Raw genomic sequence first — 19778 nt, 5'->3', positions numbered from 1 at the left:
TATATATATATATATATATATATATTATATATAATATCTATATATATATAATATATATATATATATATATATATATATATATATATATATATATATATATATATATACAGGCAGTCCCCGGGTTATGGCGGTCTCGGCTTATGACTTCCGAGGTTACGACGCTTTTCAATTATATTCATCAGAAATTATATTGCAATACACCCCCTGAACAACCTGAACTAGCCCTGGTCACTTACCAGCCCGAACCATCATTTTTATTAAAAATTTACCAAATCTTTGGTTAAAATAAACGATTCAGTGTTGCCAATCTCCTGGCAAACACCCTCGTTACCTAGTTACCATCCCACCGCTAGTAGCCCTGCCTCACGGGCCGGTCACACCTGCCTCTCACGTCAATCACTTCGTTCGCGGTGGAGTACAGATGTATCCACAGCGAACTCCTTTTTTCTTTGGGTCGTTGCCCTCCGGCCTTCATTTGGCCCGTTTTGATTTGATTGATTTTGGTGACGAATTACGCATCCCTTTGGATTGCGGTTGGATTGCTCTTAATACCTTGTCATTAGACATTGATTCTGCAAAGGAAGAAACAACACAGGCTACGACAACGACTACTGCATCCTCGGCCACGACATCACAGAAAACGACGAGCGGAAGTTCAACAACGTATCGTCTTTGCCAACAATGCAGAAAAGGATGAGTACCCTATTACACGATAGTCATTCCTTATGCGTAAATTGTAGGCCTGTTCAATATAATGTAAGACCAGATGTTTGAATGTCAGGAGTGGTTCTTTTTGGACCAGATGTTAGGGTATCTCAAACATAGGAAAGGTCTCGTATTAAGAAGTAACTGTAGGCAGGAAGAGACTAACGTAGATCAAGATAAAGACTTAGAGACAGTGCTCTTTTAAGAGACTTGAGTAGCTGACATCGAGTATGACATCTGTTACCGATTTTATGTCGAGATTATGTGAGGATAGATCGAGCAATAGGGATACTGAAATTACTAATCGTTCTTTTCCAGCTCCCCTGCCTGTTCCAGAATCAGCCCTAACCGGTGCTGGGGGTTATGGGGATCCGCAAGCCCACAGGGCAGGATCCGCCGTCCCCCCTGGCGCGGAGCAGGCAGTGTTGGCAGCAGATTCCCCTTCCCTCGATGTGTAAGTTCTCAGGATGATAAAAACTTAGGTCAGATATAGACGAGTAGGGATAATAGGCTACATAGTGTTTAGTTTAGGAAGAGAAGTGCAGGCTTCTTCGGGTCGGGTTTCTATTAAAAGTAGTAGTTTTTAGAGCACAGTGTCCTTAGAGCATCTTTAGGCTTTTCCTGCTTCGATTCCTTGCATCAGAAGCTTTTAGGCCAGGGTTGGTTTTTCAGATATGCTCCTTCGTCTTTAAGGTTACTTTTCCTCTACGTATACGATACGATAATTGTTAATATCAACTAATTCTCCGTTCAATGCATATTGACTTACGATATTCAGTATGAAGAGAAATCGAATAAATTAACTACGATTAGCCTAGTGTTCACGATGATATATCGTATGCATATTCAGTAGCCTAGCCTAACCTAAAGTATTCGCTGTACAACATATCGGTAGTTATTTTTATATTGGCTAACGCTGTAGGCTTAAGGCATTCTTGACTTCGGATAATTCAATACAGGTGTAATTGAAAACGAAACGAGAATCCGATCTGAGGATAATTAATATGAATGTAATCGAACAGAATGAAGATCGGATTCTGTCCGACTAAAGCATTATAATTGTATTATGTGTATCATCATATTGGCGTAGTATAAACACTAAACTCGGCAGTCATTCACGCTGGAATCAGCGGATGACGAATACGGGTTTGCGTCGCCGACTCGCCGTATCCATCTCATTCTCTCCTGATTGACTAAAATGACTAACGTAACAACACTCTCACTTATGCCAAGTTGTACAAACGTCTTAAAGGAGACGTGTCTTCAACTATGTTGACATTTAATATAGTCAATGAGGTATCTATCTTGGGCATATAATCAGATGTCAGATATAGGAATTTTGTATGTATGACGTCCTTCATACGTTAACATTATTATTGCCGTCCCCAGTATTTACATTGATTAGTCAATTACGTTTTCAATTATTACCAGTCGTATTATCAAATTACAATGACAACTGAAATTAATATTAGGCCTAATAAAGTTAATTTAATTACCTTTAAATATTATTTTATTACTTTTTCAATTAAATTAAACAATTACACTAGCTGGTCGTCAAACAGCACTATTGTAAGGAGGTGTGGTTTAGACAGACAAGGATGCCGGCTAGTCTATTTTTTTTTCTCCTTGGCTTCAGATTCAACCATATCACTTGGTCTCGGCTAATGTTTTTGTCCTTAGTTAGCATATTAATGAATATCTGGATACTTAACTTATGTAACGAAGTCATACTGTTCGTCTTACGATGTAATTTAAGGAACCAAAAATTTGACTGATACGTCGCATTGGAAGGTAGTTTTTTTCCCTCGGGTTAGATGGCGTTGAAATTTAGGATTCCGTTCGTTTTTCACTCGTTTTCATAGGTATTACGACCTTACACTTTATATACGTTATTAATCCTTTGTCTGTGTGAAAACAACAGTAATGAGCTCTTTCATGCTATTAGTTTCTTTTTACCAGCGGCTGCGTTGGGAATTCATACAAAAGCTCGGACTTCTGTCCAGGTTGCTGATGAACGTAATTTTGCCTTAGCTTCAGCTGCTATCGGATTCGATTACTGTCACAGCTGATCAATACAATAAAGTGATGTTGTTATAGAGTCGATCGCATTAGCAACAAGTTCTCGTTCGGTTGTTCATAGCTGTACGGAGTTATACGAGTATTATCGTTAAGATAATACCCTTTTAAACTTGCTGCAATTTGCGAGGTGGAGATATTAGACGATCGTATTTCTCTCTCTCTCTCTCTCTCTCTCTCTCTCTCTCTCTCTCTCTCTCTCTCTCTCTCTCTCTCTCTCTCTCTCTCTTTTCCCTGATTTTATCTCTCTCTCTTTTCCCTGATTTTATATTCTCTCTTTATCCTAGACGATTGTGTTTCTCTCTCTCTCTCTCTCCTCTCTCTCTCTCTCTCTCTCGTCTCTCTCTCTCTCTCTCTCTCACTTTTCTGATTTCATATTCTCATCCATATTCTCTCATCCTATTTTCACGCTCTCCTAACCACTGGACTCATTGTGCAACAGAGGTTTTTCTTCCTTTCACACCTTTTCAAACTTTCTCAATTTCCTTCAGCGCTGACTGACCTCATAGGTCCCCAATACTCGGCTTTGGCCTAAATTCTATTTTTAAACCCAACAATCTTGCTGTCTGAGTTAGTATTAGAGTAGGAGCGACTATTAGGAATATGTATAAGGTATTCATGATATGATATATCACAAGAGGATTTTAAGTATTAGGACAGATAGGAAAGAACCTGTCTAGGTCTATCTGAGGGTATTCTTTCAAGTGCCAACCAGGCAGAGTAACAGACAGGCAGGTACAACACTACAAGAGGACATCACTACAGATCGACGGGACACCGTCGCAGACGCACCGATGGACATGGTTTTTTGGTCTCCTCCGTACATGAGAGGGCCTAAGGCCACATGGGAGGTCTTCAGTAACCTCCATACATGAGAGGGCCGAGAGGCCCACATGAGGTCTTCAGATTCCTCCATACATGAGAGGCCGAGAGCCACATGGGAGGTCTTCAGATTCCCTCCATACATGAGAGGCCGAGAGCCACATGGGAGGTCTTCAGTTTTTCCTCTACTCAGGTGAGGCACATAGCCAGCTGAGAGGAAACAGGTTTGTATCCCTTCCGCACTCAATGAGTTTTTGACCTTAGGGTAGAGGTGCATGGAGTTTTTTTTCCCTCCACTATTGGCAGGCCTAGAAGGCCACACATGGGGATTAGCTTGGACGAGTGACAAATGAACTTGAGACTGACTCGCGTACTCAATTATATTGACTGACAACTAGTACAGTGGAGGGCCGGGCAGATTTGATTCCCCACCTCCAAATTAATGTTGTTAATCGGGCTAGTTCAGGTGTTGTTCAGGGGGTGTATTGCAATATGAAGTTTTTATTGTAAAACTAATATTGTAATACCTACCTGAACACCTGAATGATTCCACGACCCTCCTCCCCTCTCATACAGAGTTATTGAGTTATGATTGACGTGAGAGGGCAGGTGTGACCGGCCCGTGAGGCAGGGCTACTAGCGGTGGGCTGGTAACTAGGTAACGAGGGTGTTTGCCAGGAGATTGGCAACACTGATCGTTTATTTTAACCAAAGATTTGGTAAATTTTTAATAAATGATGGTTCGGCTGGTATGTGACCAGGGCTAGTTCAGGTGTTCAGGTAGGTATTACCATATACCCTCTTTGGGGGTTTGCTGTGATAATACTGAATGGGATCGCAAGACATTGTCAAAGTGATTCTGAATGTTTTTTTTGACACATTTTCAATTTATGTAAATATTAAGTTTTTATGAGATCTGGAACCTATCATATATATATATATATATATATATATATATATATACAGGCAGTCCCCGGGTTTATGGCGGTCTCGGCTTATGACTTTCCGAGGTTACGACGCTTTTCAATTATATTCATCAGAAATTATTTCCAGGGTTAAGACGCATGTTACAGGGTTACGACGCATGTTACAGGGTTACGACGCCTACAAACGCTGATCTGGCAGATGAAATATGACACCAAAAATGCAAAATAATCAATATTTAAAGGTTTTTTTGATGAAAAATGCAATAAGAATGCAGTTTACATAGTTTTGAATGCACCGAAAGCATTAAAAGTAAGGTTTTCTTAGGATTTTTGACAATGTTCCGGCTTACAACGATTTTCGGCTTACGGCGCGTCTCAAGAACGGAACCCAGCTGTAACCTGGGGACTGCCTGTATATGAATATCAATGTACGTTCATTATTTTTCTACTTACATTATTATTATTAATAGGTGTTAGTTTTTCCAGACAAATATAGCTAAAATTCTCCAGAAGAATAAACATTAAAAGATAAACTTCTTATGCACAGTTCCACTCTTCAATGTTTGTTAGCAGAAGCACAACTTGCCCTGTGTCGTAATATTACCCAGGTCCAGAATTACTAAACATTTGGTCCATGCAGATAATTGGAAAAATAAAATTAAAGTATTGTTTTTAATTGAATGCAGCCCATGTACCTCTCTTCTTACAGGAGTTATATCAGCACTTCATAACATAGCTAAGCAAGAAGGTTTAAAAGGTCTTTGGCGTGGTGCAACTACTTCCATCCCACGAGTTGGTATAGGATCAGCTTCACAGTTATTCACCTATTCTAAAAGCAAAGATTGGTTGGATCAGTATGAGGTAAGGTATTGTAATAAGAATTAAATTGTTAAGATACAGCACTTGGAATTCAAAGTCTTATCATAGTAGATAACCAGTCTTATGATTCCAAATCTTAGTTGCATGAAGTGTTTATGCAAATTTAATATTTTAAGAGGTCCTGTGGTAAAGGCTCTTGTAATTGTACTGTGGCTCTGATTTTGTTTCCCCTATGACCATACCTGCTTGTTAGCCCTTATATGTGGTTGGGAACTAGAGTTGTTCATCAGTGAACCTAAAACACTAACTTTGTAATTGTAACTCTAGTGACAATTTTAGCTATTTCAGTCAAACTTGGAATGATGATAAACCATCATGTCTAGATGCAACTGAAGGAAGTTTATCTTTGTATTTGTTCTCTGTCTATCAAAATGTGTGCACTTTTTTTTTTTTTTTTTTTTTACGATTTTTTTTTAAGAAATTGTGGTTTTGATTTTGGAAGGGTTTTTTTTTATATAAACTGTAAGCTTTGACTTCATATTTGGCATGCATACTCTACCTTTATTTGTTAAGAGAAAATTTTTAAGTTATTTAGCTTTGAAAATACCACAATCATGTTTCCTTCAGCATTTCATCAATCACAATACGTAGTACTATTATGGAAGAATTGGTTGGGGAAAGTGCATTGCTTTAAAACCTTACGCATCTCGTTAGTTTAATAAGCTGAGAAGATCAGGTCTACCATACAAGTACATATATCTTTTTTAAATTTAAGCTTCATTTTAGATCTTGGAAAGATCTACCCTGCAAGTGTCTTATCTCTGAAATCCAGACCTCATTGTAAAGCATTGAAATATAAAATTAAGGAAAAAATCAGGGCTATATCTGCAACAGAACCAGTATGATTTTTTATTATTAAAGCAGTCAGATGTATCGCTTAGAATTAAGTAGTTATAGATGTGTGCAGAGGCCAAGAAAACTAATATTTATAAAGAAAAACTTGAGTTAAATGTTTTGCCCTGAATTATCCAGAAGGAGAAACCAGTTCCTGTGCATTAGTCACATTCATTGGAAATAATACTATATATGGTGACTGGTTAGTGAAAACAAGACCCAGAAAGTATATTAATAATATTTAGTTATCTTAGTTCATGAAATTGCTAATTAATGTATTTCCTTTTCTGTTTATTCCAGTTATATCCCAGAAACAGTTGGCAAAGTACTTTAGCTGGAGCCATGGCAAGCGGTTTAGTTATAGCACTGTGCATGAGCCCTTTTGATGTCATAGCTACACGTATATATAATCAAGGTAAGAAATTTATTTTCTTAGATATTTATCTACATAAACTATTAATTTTTCACAAACTCTTGAACGAAGGGAAAAGATTTTCAATTTGTTCCTATGGAAATGCAACCCATCTTCTTATGTATCAGTGTGTGGTGGTGATACTTGGTCTATGAAGGAGTTAGATTTGCCTCTGTTTTCTAGAGGGCAGGTGTTTGGTATTTCAGACTACCTGTACCTCATTCTACTTGAGTTAATGTCACCCACAAGTCCCAGAACACTTTTCTTCAAGGTCAGTATCTTCTCCAATGCACCTAAAGCCTGGTGTAAGTCTGGATGTAGAAGTGGAATGATAATGTTCCCTTCCAGCCTTATTTCTTCCTTTTAGAGCAGCAATGGGTTGAAGTACATGCTAGAGTCAGGCAGGGTACAGGTGAATGTACTTCAGACATCCTCTGCATGCTGTTGACTGGGAGGCATTTCCCTCATCTTTTCTGTTATGACAATGGGGTGATGCACCCTGGTAGTTTCATCCAGATCCTAGTACTGGGTTTTAGCCAGGACTTAACTGCCCTCTGTTTAGAAGTCTCATACGGAAGACATGGTTTTCCAAAGACGCGTACCCCTTCTCATGTTTGGGGATTTCTCAGGCCAAGGGGTGTATTGCTGTAGCCAGCCATTTCACCAGTCTGGTAGAAGGTTACTTGAATCATGACCTCTGCTTGCAAGGCAGAACGGGAGCAAGGCATTTCCCTGGTGGCTCTCGGCTCCAGTCACCTTTGAAGACCTACCTTCCTCTCAAGTAGTAAGTCTCAGTGGTTTGTATTCCAATGAGAACAAATATAAAATTTTAAAGAGTATACAAACCAGAGCTTTTTATATACTGTTCCACCACAACCACCTTGCTCAGTCCCTGTAGCTGAAGAAGAGGTGAATGCGATGATCGTGAGTGAGGGATACTCCCCTACTCACCCCTATCCCCACCTGGTTAACTATGTACCTTGTTATCAAGTTGTCAACCATTTTCCATCTCACGCTGAAAGATACTCCTCCATAAAAGGCTCTGGTTTGTATACATAGGAAAAATAAGAATTAGTTTAAAAATTTTTATGTTTGGTGTCTTAAGTTGTTGATTTATTCACAGTTGTATCTTGCATGTTTACTCATAATTTCTGTTAATTTTTTGTACATGGTTTTGAATTGATAAATTGCATTTACTGTGTCATTTTTATGGTTTAACATGTTCACGAAAGAATTGATCAAACTGTAATAAGTTCAGTGGACTCCCATAAAATGTCTGTTATTTAGTGAGCCTACTTCTCCTCTTGCCCTCTCAGTGACATGTTGTTTGAATTAAAAATGGTTCACTAGGTATAACCATCCATATTTGTGTGCTTCAAATAATACTGTTTCCTATACTTTTGATTGTAGGGTCTTATATACCATGGATCAACTAGCTCTAATGTATCCTCTGCAGCTGCTTGATGTCAGTGCCAAAAATTACTTTTGCCGTAGTATATGTGAATGCATTTCAAGTATCTTGGTTTCTGCTTATTTTTATGAATCCAAATTTTAGATCAGATGTGATGAATTTGTTTTTGCTGTGAAAATTTTTATTATTTGGTATTGCTACCAAGTTGAGTAAATTTGTTTCTTTTCTAATAGGCCTTGACGGTAAAGGTCGTGGATTATTGTACAGTGGCATAACTGACTGCGTTTTGAAGATATTCAAGACTGAAGGTCTTTGGGGATTCTACAAAGGTTGGACAGCAATATATTTCAGAATTGGTCCTCATAGCTTTTTAAATCTTATATTTTGGGATCAACTGAAGCTTTTATACAATTCGTACCAAAATCTATAATTTTTTAGTGTAAGTATTTTTGCAAGATGTATTTCTATGATGTAATTCAAATTTATGTTTATATGCCATATCCTCTTCTGAAATCTAGGAGCAAAGTATAATCATTCCTGATATTTACAAATAACATATGATGAAGAAAGTTATTAGTATATTCATAAGGTACAGGGATGCCTCTCTTTTTTTTTTTAATTACTACTGTATATATTTTGAAAATTTTTCTATTATGAGGTATTATACTTATTACTGTATTATAAGAAAATTATTTTATCCTATAGTTGTTACTTGAACTGCATCATGTTAAGTTGCACCTGTAATGTAAATGCAGAATTATTGCAAACTGCTGAAATCAGGTATATTTATGCAGAGTCGGTGGTAAGGCTATAACATTTTGTTTATGATGAAATCTGTAAAAATTGTTTCCAATGCAGATTGAACTATCACCTGTGTGGCTTCGTTGTTGATTAGTTACAGGAAAGAATAGACAGCATTGCAAGTTAGATTCTCTTAGAACAGAAAATTAATGTTAAATCAAATAGTTCCATGCAGGGCCTGTGACATTATGTCTTACCATTTCTGTTATGAAAGGTGGGTATGCTTAACACAAAGTTAATTAGACTTCCACACAGTTCCTTTAGTCATTATTTTTTTTAATCAAGCTTTTCTCCGTTTCTTTGACACTTGATTACTTTTGTCTTATATAATTATATTGAAATTTTAAAATATATACATCATATCACCTATTAATAGTTATCTAGCATTTAGGATGCATTTGCAGTTTTTGGAGCAAAAGCTCATGTACAGAAACCATTTAATTATTTTAATTGTTATTATGTTAATATTTTGATGGTGAGCTGAATAGATTTGTTTACAATGGCATCTTAACTTAACAGACAGTTCGGCAGTCTTGCCTTTCTGTAAGTTATGAAATATGTTGATTAGTGAAGGCCTAAGATGCAGTAGTATAGATTACATGATATACTCCAGAACAAGTGTAGCAATTCTGTGAAAATCTATTTTCCTCTCTTCCCTCTCTTGGTATGTTGCATTATTTCACTAAGTTTTTTGAAAGGTCTTGTAGGTTGTTAAATTCAGTAATTTATGCCATAATGCAGGTACGAATATGAAATATAGATGGCACGTGCATATGTGCCGCCTTTGTCTATGATTTTATAGAGCAAATGTTTGCCATTTTGTACTTCATAATGGTAAATCAACTTGAAAAATCCAATAAACTTTCCATCCAAATCTCCACCTGTTTGTGTGCAGGGCTTATGAAATCCACATCACAGCAGTATTATTTTTCATATGGCACATCATAAAAATTTTTTATCCTTTTGCTGTCTCAAACATGTAAGCTACTTGATTTTAACAGTATTATGCACTATATTTACTGATAAACATTATATTAATCTCATTTGATTAAGAGATATTAACTTTATCAAAACTTGGATTGCAAAAAGGATATGAGAGGAAGAGGCAGTCTCATACTGTTGTTTATAGAAGCTACAATCTCCATGTAATTGACAGATGAAGTGTGAACAACTACAATTACAGTATTAATGACAGTATATATGTATCAGATGTAATTAATATTGTTGTATGGAGAAAAAATTAAATTTACATGTAAATATTCTGAGTTCATATGTTGATTACATGAATAAATTGAATTCTCATAAACAGACATGTCTGTCTGTGTGTTTCTCTCGTGCACCGTGCTCTGTTATTTAAATTAATCATATTTTATAATGGGTGTTAATATCTCATAATAAAATGTGACTATTATCATTGCGCACATCAATAAATATAGTAGCCCTTAGCATATTTACCCAAATTTTCAACAAATGGTATAAGGATAGCATAAGTTCAAGTAATTTGCAGTGTTTTGGACAGCATAAGGACTACATAAGGTTTTGTATGCCATACCAAATAAGTAAAATGCATATTCCTTCATATATCTTTAATATTAAGCCATTTACGCATGTAAATACTCAAAGGCTGCAATGCAGCATATTCGCTAGACATAAGAGATCACATTTGTGTGAATTGCAGGCTCTTTACAAGGCTTTGAAACACACTAAATGTTCATTTAGTGGAAGAAAAATACAGAAAGTGGTGCATGATGGGTCAAAGAAGCCATGTAACTGGGTTAGGCTGGCAAGCATTGGTCACATTTTTTATCATATTCAGTGTCCAGCAAGCTCACTGTATTTTGTTAAGCTGAAAATATGATTTTCAATTTTCCAGACTTGGACATATCCGTTAAGTAATGAAATCTACAAAGTTCAATCTGTTAAGTTAAGGTGCTGTTATATTTAGTTATTATAGCAATGAGTCAGGACTTCTTATGTCAATCTTATTTTTTTTTATATATATATGTAGCATATTTTTTGTGCAAGTGACTAGGCTTAGATTTTTCATGTTTTTTTTTTTTTTTTCATATTTTCACTTAAAATTTAATCCATTTCATGTAAGGCTATGCATACCCTGTGTGTGAATTTCAGTTAATTCCATGTTCTTTACTTACTATGTATAAATCACTTTTATGTTTGATGATAAATTTACTGCGTGGTTAGTCATAAAGACACAAGTAGGTTGTCTTCACAGTAAGATTGAAACATAGATTTCACTTTTTATGGAAAATACGTAGTGAATTGTCCAGAATTTTTGCCTTAATTGTATGCTCCAGATCTAACTCCTCCAAGAAATACAGCAACCTCAAAATTACCAAAAGGTGAGCAGGAGATGCATTCATATTGGTGTCTGTTGGACTGATGAACATGGTTTCTTGACTCCAATACCATCATTTCCTTCTATATAAGCTTGTGCGAGTATTAAATTTTGCTTTTTAGTACATTGCCACAGAAAATAACCAAGGCAGAATTTTCCAAGGTGCCTCCCCCCTCCTTTCTTGATCTTGCTGGCTTGCTTTCTTGAGTGCTTATTGCTAAAGTGTAGTGAAGAGGATAAAGTGACCTAACATTTTTTACAAAGTTGCCCAGTGATGCTGCGTCAAGTTTTCCATGAGAAATAAGTGGGACCACTACTCTGTTCCAGCCCCAATTTATCTATTACGTTGCTTTTATTCAATGTTTATTTTTTTATTGAATTATCTACAACAATGTAGACCACTGCATTCAGTGGTGAAGTGTAACTGTTTATTCCATTATTTTTCAGTTTCATTTCTGGTAATAAATTTCCTTTTTCTTATTGTAATGAAGACAGAAGCTATAAGAAATTTTAATAACCATCACTTTAGTGCATTGCTACCTTTCAGTAATGACAAAGTTTTGGATATATACAAATACACATTTGGAATATACTACCTATTGTGCTTTGCCTGCTGGTGAATCAATATTGGTGAGAATTAAGTGGTAAGAGATGGGAAGGGCAGCAGTAAACCTTAGTGTTGATGTACAGTTTTAGCATTTAGTAAGAATAGTATTTTTGCACAATTTTAGTGTTTTTTAAGAAAAGTAGTTTTGCACAGTTGTATTTTGTTAACAGTTTTTGTTTAAAACTTAAGGTTCAGAATTAGTACAAACTGCACCTCATTGTTTGTGGAGAAAGGACTGTATTTGTTATCGTAATGAAAAAACATTAGGGTATATTCCTGTGTAAGACTTTGTGTTTGATGTTTAGAGGTGATAAAGTTATCTTATGTCTAGTACTGTTAGTATCTGTGATAGTTGTAAGTGCAGTGTAAGCATATTAGTGGCACAAATTCTATTATTATTATTGTTATTACACCATTTGATATTTGCTCATGTCATAATGGACAATTTCACTTGTTCTGTTGAGTTTCAGACATTTTTTGTATCTTGTATGTAACATTTTTAGATTATATTTAATTTTTTTACATAAACTGGTCCTGTTACGAATTTTGACTCAAATACTGTACTGGGTAATACAATCATGGAGATTTATGTCATTGCAACCAACTCTCAGTTCATTGAGAAGTCAGCATTTAAAGTTACTTTTGTCTTTCCTCCAATCAGAAATCTAGAGCAAAATAGCAAAATAGCTCTTCGCCACAAGATATCTTATTCTGGTGCAGTATGCTCCAGTTGAGAGTGAGGTCACAACTTTGGGTCATATGGCGACTTCTTGGGACACTTCCCTTACCAGGACCATTTACAAAAGACCAGTCTTGAACTTTATTTTATGTGTAGAGAATAAATATTTTTGGGTATTCTTGTCAAACAGCAAGTTATTCAGTTGAGGCATCTACAACTGAAAAATATGATAGGATACCAGATATCAAAATAGCTTATTATATCAGAGAGGATTTTTGACAGTTTACCAAAGACAGATACTCAGATGCCAATAAAGTTAAGACAGGATACCAAAGAGGAAAAAGCATCCCAATAAAGTATAAGTACACGGTAAAACTGTGCTACTTTTTTCTTACCAAAACTTACAACACTTCATGTCTAACATGTTAAATCGTAATATCTTATTTTTGATTGTGTATCTGATGTTGCAGTGTTCTTTATAATGTTTGAGGAATGGCTGTATTCACTTTCTTTTGTTTTTAAGGATGCAACAGATTATTCTTTCATTTTCCATTACTTCATACTGTAGCATCATATTACATTATTGATTCATCTATTTCTAAACATTTCTGCAGTTGGTGAGAGATAATAGTGAAAGTGCAATGCAGTAGCATTTCAACAGCAATTCTGCTGAAGATGAAATTTAAAATAATTTGCATCCTCAAAAATGTATGAATTTGTACATTTAGTAATGATGTAGTGACTTTCAGGATTTGGGCTTGGCAGCTGTTGTAACAATAACATGATTTCAGTTCAATATTAAAGAGGGAATGGGCAATACATTTCTACAGTAATTCTTTGTTGCATATGATTGAAATTTATACCTTAATGGCCACATCAGAAATAGTATGGTTAGAGTGTACATACTTATATGGTTGATCTTTGAAAAATTGAGTCTCACTCGTAGCTAAATTAATCTTTCACAATAAGTCAATCTGTCACACTTTTGTTTGATTCTTTTCAAGTCTGTGTCCACAAGTATCCCCATTTTCCATGGGCTTTCCTACAGGTCTCCATCCTTTTGCTTCCATGCCTTCTGCTTTTCTGAGTAACTGGTCCACATCCCTTCCCATCATATGTCCAAACTATCTCAGTCTTCATGCTTCAGTATTTTTTCAAACCATATACAGAATTTGTGTGCACGCATTTTCTACCTACAGTATTCATGTTCACTTTTGCAGTTAAATAGTTACAGGATACATCTTTACATTCAAGACTGTTCTGTTACCGCTGGTCTTGGTAATGCAGTCTACTGCAGATGTTACTCAAAAGTGCTGTGTTGGTGAGGTACATACACCTTATGTGTAGCATGAGGGTTTCCAAGTTTGTGTTTACTCAAATTTAGTTGCCTGTTGGAAGAAGCCTGTTGGAGAAGGTTATTCATATTGAGGCCGAGTTTGTCATCAAATCCTAAATTTTTTGTTATTGAAATAGGGGAAAGATGCATTATGAAGCACAGATAAGGCGAGGGTAATTTAAGGTGTATTTGTATATACTTCATTGTTAAAAATGCACTGTAATTTTAGTGTCTAAATTTTTATTTTAAACTAGTCTAACCAATCACTTAGTCATGTGAAAACTCAGAAAAGTGGGAATTTGTGTCAAGTACATAAAATGTACTCTAAATTGTTTTAATATAATTTCTCAGTGCATATAGATGGGTGCTTAATGATTGAAAAACTAAACATTATTCTTAGTATTTTTAGGTTTACCACTGTAGTGCACAGCATGTAGCTCAATAAATATTTTTGTAGCTATTCCATTTCATTAACCTACACAAAAGTAGCATTATTGAAAGACTTTGTTGTAATATAGAAAAAGTTAATAACTATATTAATATAGTATCCTAGATATCTTTAATGTAATATGACGGTTTTCAATAAGCCAAATTTACTTGCAGTTCACTTTTGACACAAGGTCTCTGTCTCAGCCCTGTAAAGCAAAGCATTTGGGATCTGAGGTATGTGTATTCTCCTTACAGAGGGATGCCACATGTCCTGGTTCGTTCCCCTGTACCCATGGCTCTACTGCCTTCTGTCATTTACTGGAAGTCCATACCCACCTGTCACTTCCCGTTTACCTTAGCTGTCCAGGTTTTTAAACGTTTTGTTCCCGTTCTCACTTTATGAGAGTCAAACTTCGGAGAACAAAATGAGTACTGGCATATTGGCAATCATTTTCAGTCAAAACAATTCTACTCAGAACTGTCCTAGGTAAGGCCATTTGTATGACTTATATTCTCGACAGATAGCTTAGGTAAATTGCCATCTTTAATATAATCTAGGGCTTCTAGTTTTCTATTCTTATAGGCCACTTACTGGCAATATGACATGGAGTCATATTTGAATGAGTTTTAATTTTTCTATTCTTGTCAACATTTTGATGATAAATTATTTTGCAATCAACCTTGATATTTATGGTTGTTCCAAAAATATACATTTATCCAAATTTAAGAAGTCTCATACATCTATAAACATAGTATCAGTGTTATATTGTTTGGTTAATATTTCTAGTATAAAAAATGTTTGTAGATAGGTTTGATATAAAATTTATAATTCCTGTACTCTGTGCTATATGTATTTATTTATTGATTTGTATAACTATATTGTAATGCGCTGTTCATTAGGTGAACAGTGTTATGTCAGGGATTTTTTATTTTTCAGGCTGAGCTAAACTATCTGTAGCTTCCAAACTTAGTTAGGTTCACGTAGCATGAAGATTGACACATAAATACTTTTGTCTATGTTTTAAATACAGCCAATGTTTGGCATTGTTGTAGGGCTAGAGGGAGCTGCTTTCCTAGGATCTAAACTACAGGTCTGTACCAAGCATTCCAAAGCTACTTTACATGCTGGGTACCAGCTAGGCAGGAAATCTTTTCTATTTTCTTGGTAAGTAATATCCTAGTGTCCTTTTATTTCCCAAATACAACAGATTTTGCTAAGAGTTAACATTCAGTCAAAAGGGATTTTGACAAAGGAAAAATCTATTTCTTGGGGAAGACCTGTGTTGCCCAGTGAAAAGTTCCTGTAGCTCACTTTTCTAAGTATAAATAGATCCTAAATATACCAGAGAAAAAGCTAGCATGGTATGCTGAAGTTACTACCCTCAGCTCGAACACCCCAAGGGCGTCGGTATAAGCATAAGGGCAAGTGGAAGCCACTACTCACAGGTCTTCTGCCAATTAGAGGATTCCTCTTCAAAGTCCCTCCTACGGCAAGAGCCATTACAAAGGCTACTCCCCTTACCTTCTGCTTGCTCTCGCTACTACTACTACTACTACTACCCACCTGCCATCTTCATTCCTGGAATAGACACCCAAGCTTGGACTGGTTAAGGGTGGGGAAAGAAGAAGGGATGAGTTCACTGGACGACACAGGTCTTCCCCCAGAAATAGATTTTTCCTTTGTCAAAATCCCTTTTCTGGGTTTGACCTGTGTCTGCCGGTGAAAAAGTATCAGAGAATTTCCATCCAAGCTTAACAGATACCAAACAAGTATGTAAAAAGGGATAATGAAACCTAAGGTTCACTTAAAGAATAAATTTAATGCGCTGTAAGAAGGCAGAAAATTTACTTACTAATTACACTAGAACTTAAACTATGGCTTAAAACTATTAATAATAAGAATAATATAATAAGACAATATAATAGAATGGGATCTGAAGCAATATACAAAAGGTATGTACAGACAGGTCAGTGATACCAATATGGTCTCAACACTATGTACATGTTCCAGTGACGGGATGGCAAACCAACCAGCCCGGCCCAGAAGAGAGAGGGTTGGCAGGGAATACGAGCGAGGCAGGTAGGAAGGAGAGAGTATTAAAGGAAAAAGGACTGACAAAAAGGGGGCTAAGGGAAGGAGTTGATAAGACTCGGTCATTCAGGGGAGACTATGCTCCCTGCAGCCACTGTTGAGAATTTAAGGGCCTCTAGTTCTTGAGATAGTGGCGTTTAAATACTGCTGGAGATTTCCAACCCGTATATTTCTTCAGGTCTTCGAAATTCATATTGTGAAAATAGTTAATGGAATTAGCCACTGCTCGGATGTCATGGACGTGTGGGACTGAATCCGGGTTGGCCTGTTTAATAAAGTAGAGTGTTTGTTGTCTAATACCTTTAAGAGAAATCGTACCACCTTTCTCTCTAATGAAAAGGCCTGAAGATTTTTTGGAAGTCCTGGCCAAATAGGATTTAAGGGTAACGACAGGACACAATGATGCGTCCTGTGTCAGAGGAATAATTTTCCATGGAGCCCATGTGTTTTGTGGGTCCTCATTCTTAGCCAAGAACTTCCGATCTGGGGATAGTAATACTTCACCCGACGGGAGGAATTCAACATGATCTGGATTTCTAGAAAGAGCCGAGAGTTCAGATATTCTGGCACCTGAAGCCAGGGCCATTAGGAATAAGGTCTTTCTGAGAAGGGTTATATATGAGCATGACTCATTATCAGTGTCTGAGGCTAATTTAAGTACGTCATTCAAAAACCAAGAGACCGTATGAGGGCGTTCTATTGGTCTCAGATGGGCACATGCTCTTGGAATCAAAGAGAAGTATGAATCTAACAAGTTAATATTAAAGCCAAGCTGAAAAATCTTCCCTAAGGCCGATTTGATCGTAGTAATGGTACTAGCGGCCAGGCCTTTCTCAAATAGAGTTCTAAAGAACGAAATTGCCAGATTTGTAGTCATATTTTGAGCAGCTGAATTTTTTTAGAAAAATGGCCAATTTCTTCACTGCTGAATCATACTGACTGAGCATTGATTCTCTTTTATCTGATTCTATGAATAAGATGTTTAGTGCATCAATACTAGTGTCCTTTTGGGCCGCAAACTTCATGGAGTCCATAAAGTTAGGGCACTCAGAATTCTTGAGGAAGCTGACACAGTCTGAGTTTGTACTACCTGTGTCAGTTCTGGACGGGGGATCCGTTTGCGCCGGAGATTCAGTTCTAGAAGAAGCGGAAACCAGTTGCTCTTTGGCCAGTTGGGTGCCACTAATGCTACCTGTCCTGTGAAAGATCTTAGCTTGTGCAGGACCTTCATCAGAATATTCACCGGTGGAAATTGGTAAATCTCTGCCAATTGTTCCAATCTATGGACATCGCATCTGTGGCGTAAGCTAGAGGGTCCAGGTTGGGTGCCACGTAACATGGTAGTTTGTGATTGGATTCCGTGGCGAATAGGTCTACTTGAAGGTCCGGGATTTGATTGCAAATCCACTGGAACAACTTCCTGTCCAGGGACCACTCCGATTCCAGGGGAGTTGTCCTGGAAAGTGCGTCTGCGATAACATTCTTTACTCCTGCCAGGTGAGTTGCTGACAGGTGCCAATGATTTTTCGCCGCCAACAAAAATATCGCAATCAATACGTGATTTAGTTTGCTTGACCTGGAGCCTCCTCTGTTTATGCCGTGGTCTACTACTAAACTGTCCGATACTAACCTTATAGGACTGTTTCTGGCCGGAGTCAGTTGCTTTAGGGTCAGGAAAACTGCCATCACTTCTAGAATATTGATGTGGAACTGGCGGAACATATCCGACCACGTTCCCTGGACTTTCTTGTGTTGCGAGTATCCTCCCCAGCTGCTCAGAGATGCGTCCGTGTGGATAGTTAGAGACGGCGGAGGGAATTGCAGTGGTACTGACTTGGCCAGGTTCCGGCGTACCGTCCATGGACGGAGCCTTTTTGTCAAAATGGGTGGTATTACAGAGATCTTGTCCCTGAGATTGATGTTGGCTCTCTTCCTCCAGACTCGATTGATATCCTTCAATCTGGCTTTCAATAGGACGTCCGTCACCGACGCAAACTGTAGCGAACCTAGGATTCTCTCTTGGGTACGCCGAGAAGCCTTTTTGTTCTTGAGGAACTGTTTTGTAGCCGTCGCTATCTCCTTGACCTTCTCGGGTGGGAGATAGTTTGTGCTTGTTTAGTTCCCATTGGATTCCCAGCCATTGGAAGCGGGAAGCCAGAACGAGCCGAGAATTTTCCGTTTATCTGGAAACCCAGAAATTCCAAGAATTTTATCACCTTGGCTGTTGCTTTGCGGCACTCGTCGACGCTGGCTGCCCAAATGAGCCAGTCGTCTAGATAGGCTACTAACATTACCCCTTGAGTTCTCAGTTCTTGAACTATCGTCTCTCCTAATTTGGTGAATACCCTGGGCGCAATGTTGAGCCCGAACAGCATGACTCTGAATGAGTAAGCCTGTTTTCCTAGCTTGAAGCCTAGGTACGGAGAGAAGTTCCTTGCTATCGGAACATGATAGTAAGCGTCTGTAAGATCTATAGAAGTGGTGACGGCCCCACGGAGAAGTAAGGTCTGCACCTGCGAGACGGTCAGCATGCGAAATCTGTCGCATTGAATGTATGAGTTGAGACGGGACAAGTCCAGAATCACTCTTCTTTTGTCCGACTCCTTCTTTGGGACACTGAACAGACGTCCTTGAAACTTTAGGCGTTTTACTTTCTTTATAGCCTTCTTCTGCAGGAGATCTTTGGTATAGTCTATAAGGTCCGCCATTGGAATCTGGTAAAAACTGATCGGCGGAGGGGGCCCTTTCTCCCATTTCCACCCCAGACCTTTTGAGACTACTGTGGGCTCATGGACTGAAGGTCCAATGGTCTCGGAAGAGATATAATCTCCCTCCTGCCTGCGGGTTCTCACTGGCTGGCTGCAGGTCTGCTACCTCTGCCTCCACGGAAGCCTCTACCTCTTGGTCCGCCTTGTAGCCAGGCGCACCCTTTGGCCCTGCTACTTCCGGCATGCCTATTGTAGCCGCGAAATGCGTCTCGTGACTCGTAGGAGGGGTTGAAGGCTGGGGAGGTCACTATGGCTGTCGAGGTTGAAGGCTGCTGAGCTGGCGGAGTTTGTAATAGGACAAACTGTTGTTGCGGTTGAGCCTTAGATGTCGAAGGCTTGCCGAACTGAGAGTCCAAAACCGCTTGCACGACTGCCTAAGGACGGGAGGCCTGGTAAGGATGAAATCTCCTTGGCCTCTTCTTGGGTCTGGATTGGTGTCCGAGGCCATCAAACTTCCTTTTGGAAGGAAGTCCCCAGTGGACCCGAAGACTCTGGTTGGCTCTGGCTGCCTCATGAAAGACATTGTTGACCTCGTCTTTCGGGAACAAATTTTCGCCCCATATTGAGGACTTTATGAGTCTATTAGGCTCATGCCTTATAGAGGCACTCACCAGGACATACTTCCTGCATGCTTGTCTCGCCATA

General features: G+C 38.0%; 1 protein-coding gene across 6 annotated transcripts in view; it reads left to right on the top strand.

The window, feature by feature from the left end:
- The window catches only part of LOC135200387 (solute carrier family 25 member 35-like), a 33672-nt gene extending 19370 nt beyond the window's left edge, over positions 1-14302 (top strand). For all 6 annotated transcript variants that reach the window (XM_064229007.1, XM_064229012.1, XM_064229011.1 and 3 more), the window contains exons 5-7: positions 5239-5390; positions 6543-6657; positions 8299-14302. In XM_064229007.1, the coding sequence (XP_064085077.1) occupies positions 5239-5390; positions 6543-6657; positions 8299-8495 (464 nt within the window). In that variant the 3' untranslated portion in view covers positions 8496-14302. The remainder of the gene's footprint in view (positions 1-5238; positions 5391-6542; positions 6658-8298) is intronic.
- Positions 14303-19778: the final 5476 nt, after the last annotated feature.

The sequence above is a fragment of the Macrobrachium nipponense genome, chromosome 26 (genome assembly GCF_015104395.2).
Source record: "Macrobrachium nipponense isolate FS-2020 chromosome 26, ASM1510439v2, whole genome shotgun sequence".
NCBI lineage: Eukaryota > Metazoa > Arthropoda > Malacostraca > Decapoda > Palaemonidae > Macrobrachium > Macrobrachium nipponense.
Note: the sequence above shows the minus strand (reverse complement) of the source record. Positions and strands in the feature narration are given on the sequence as shown.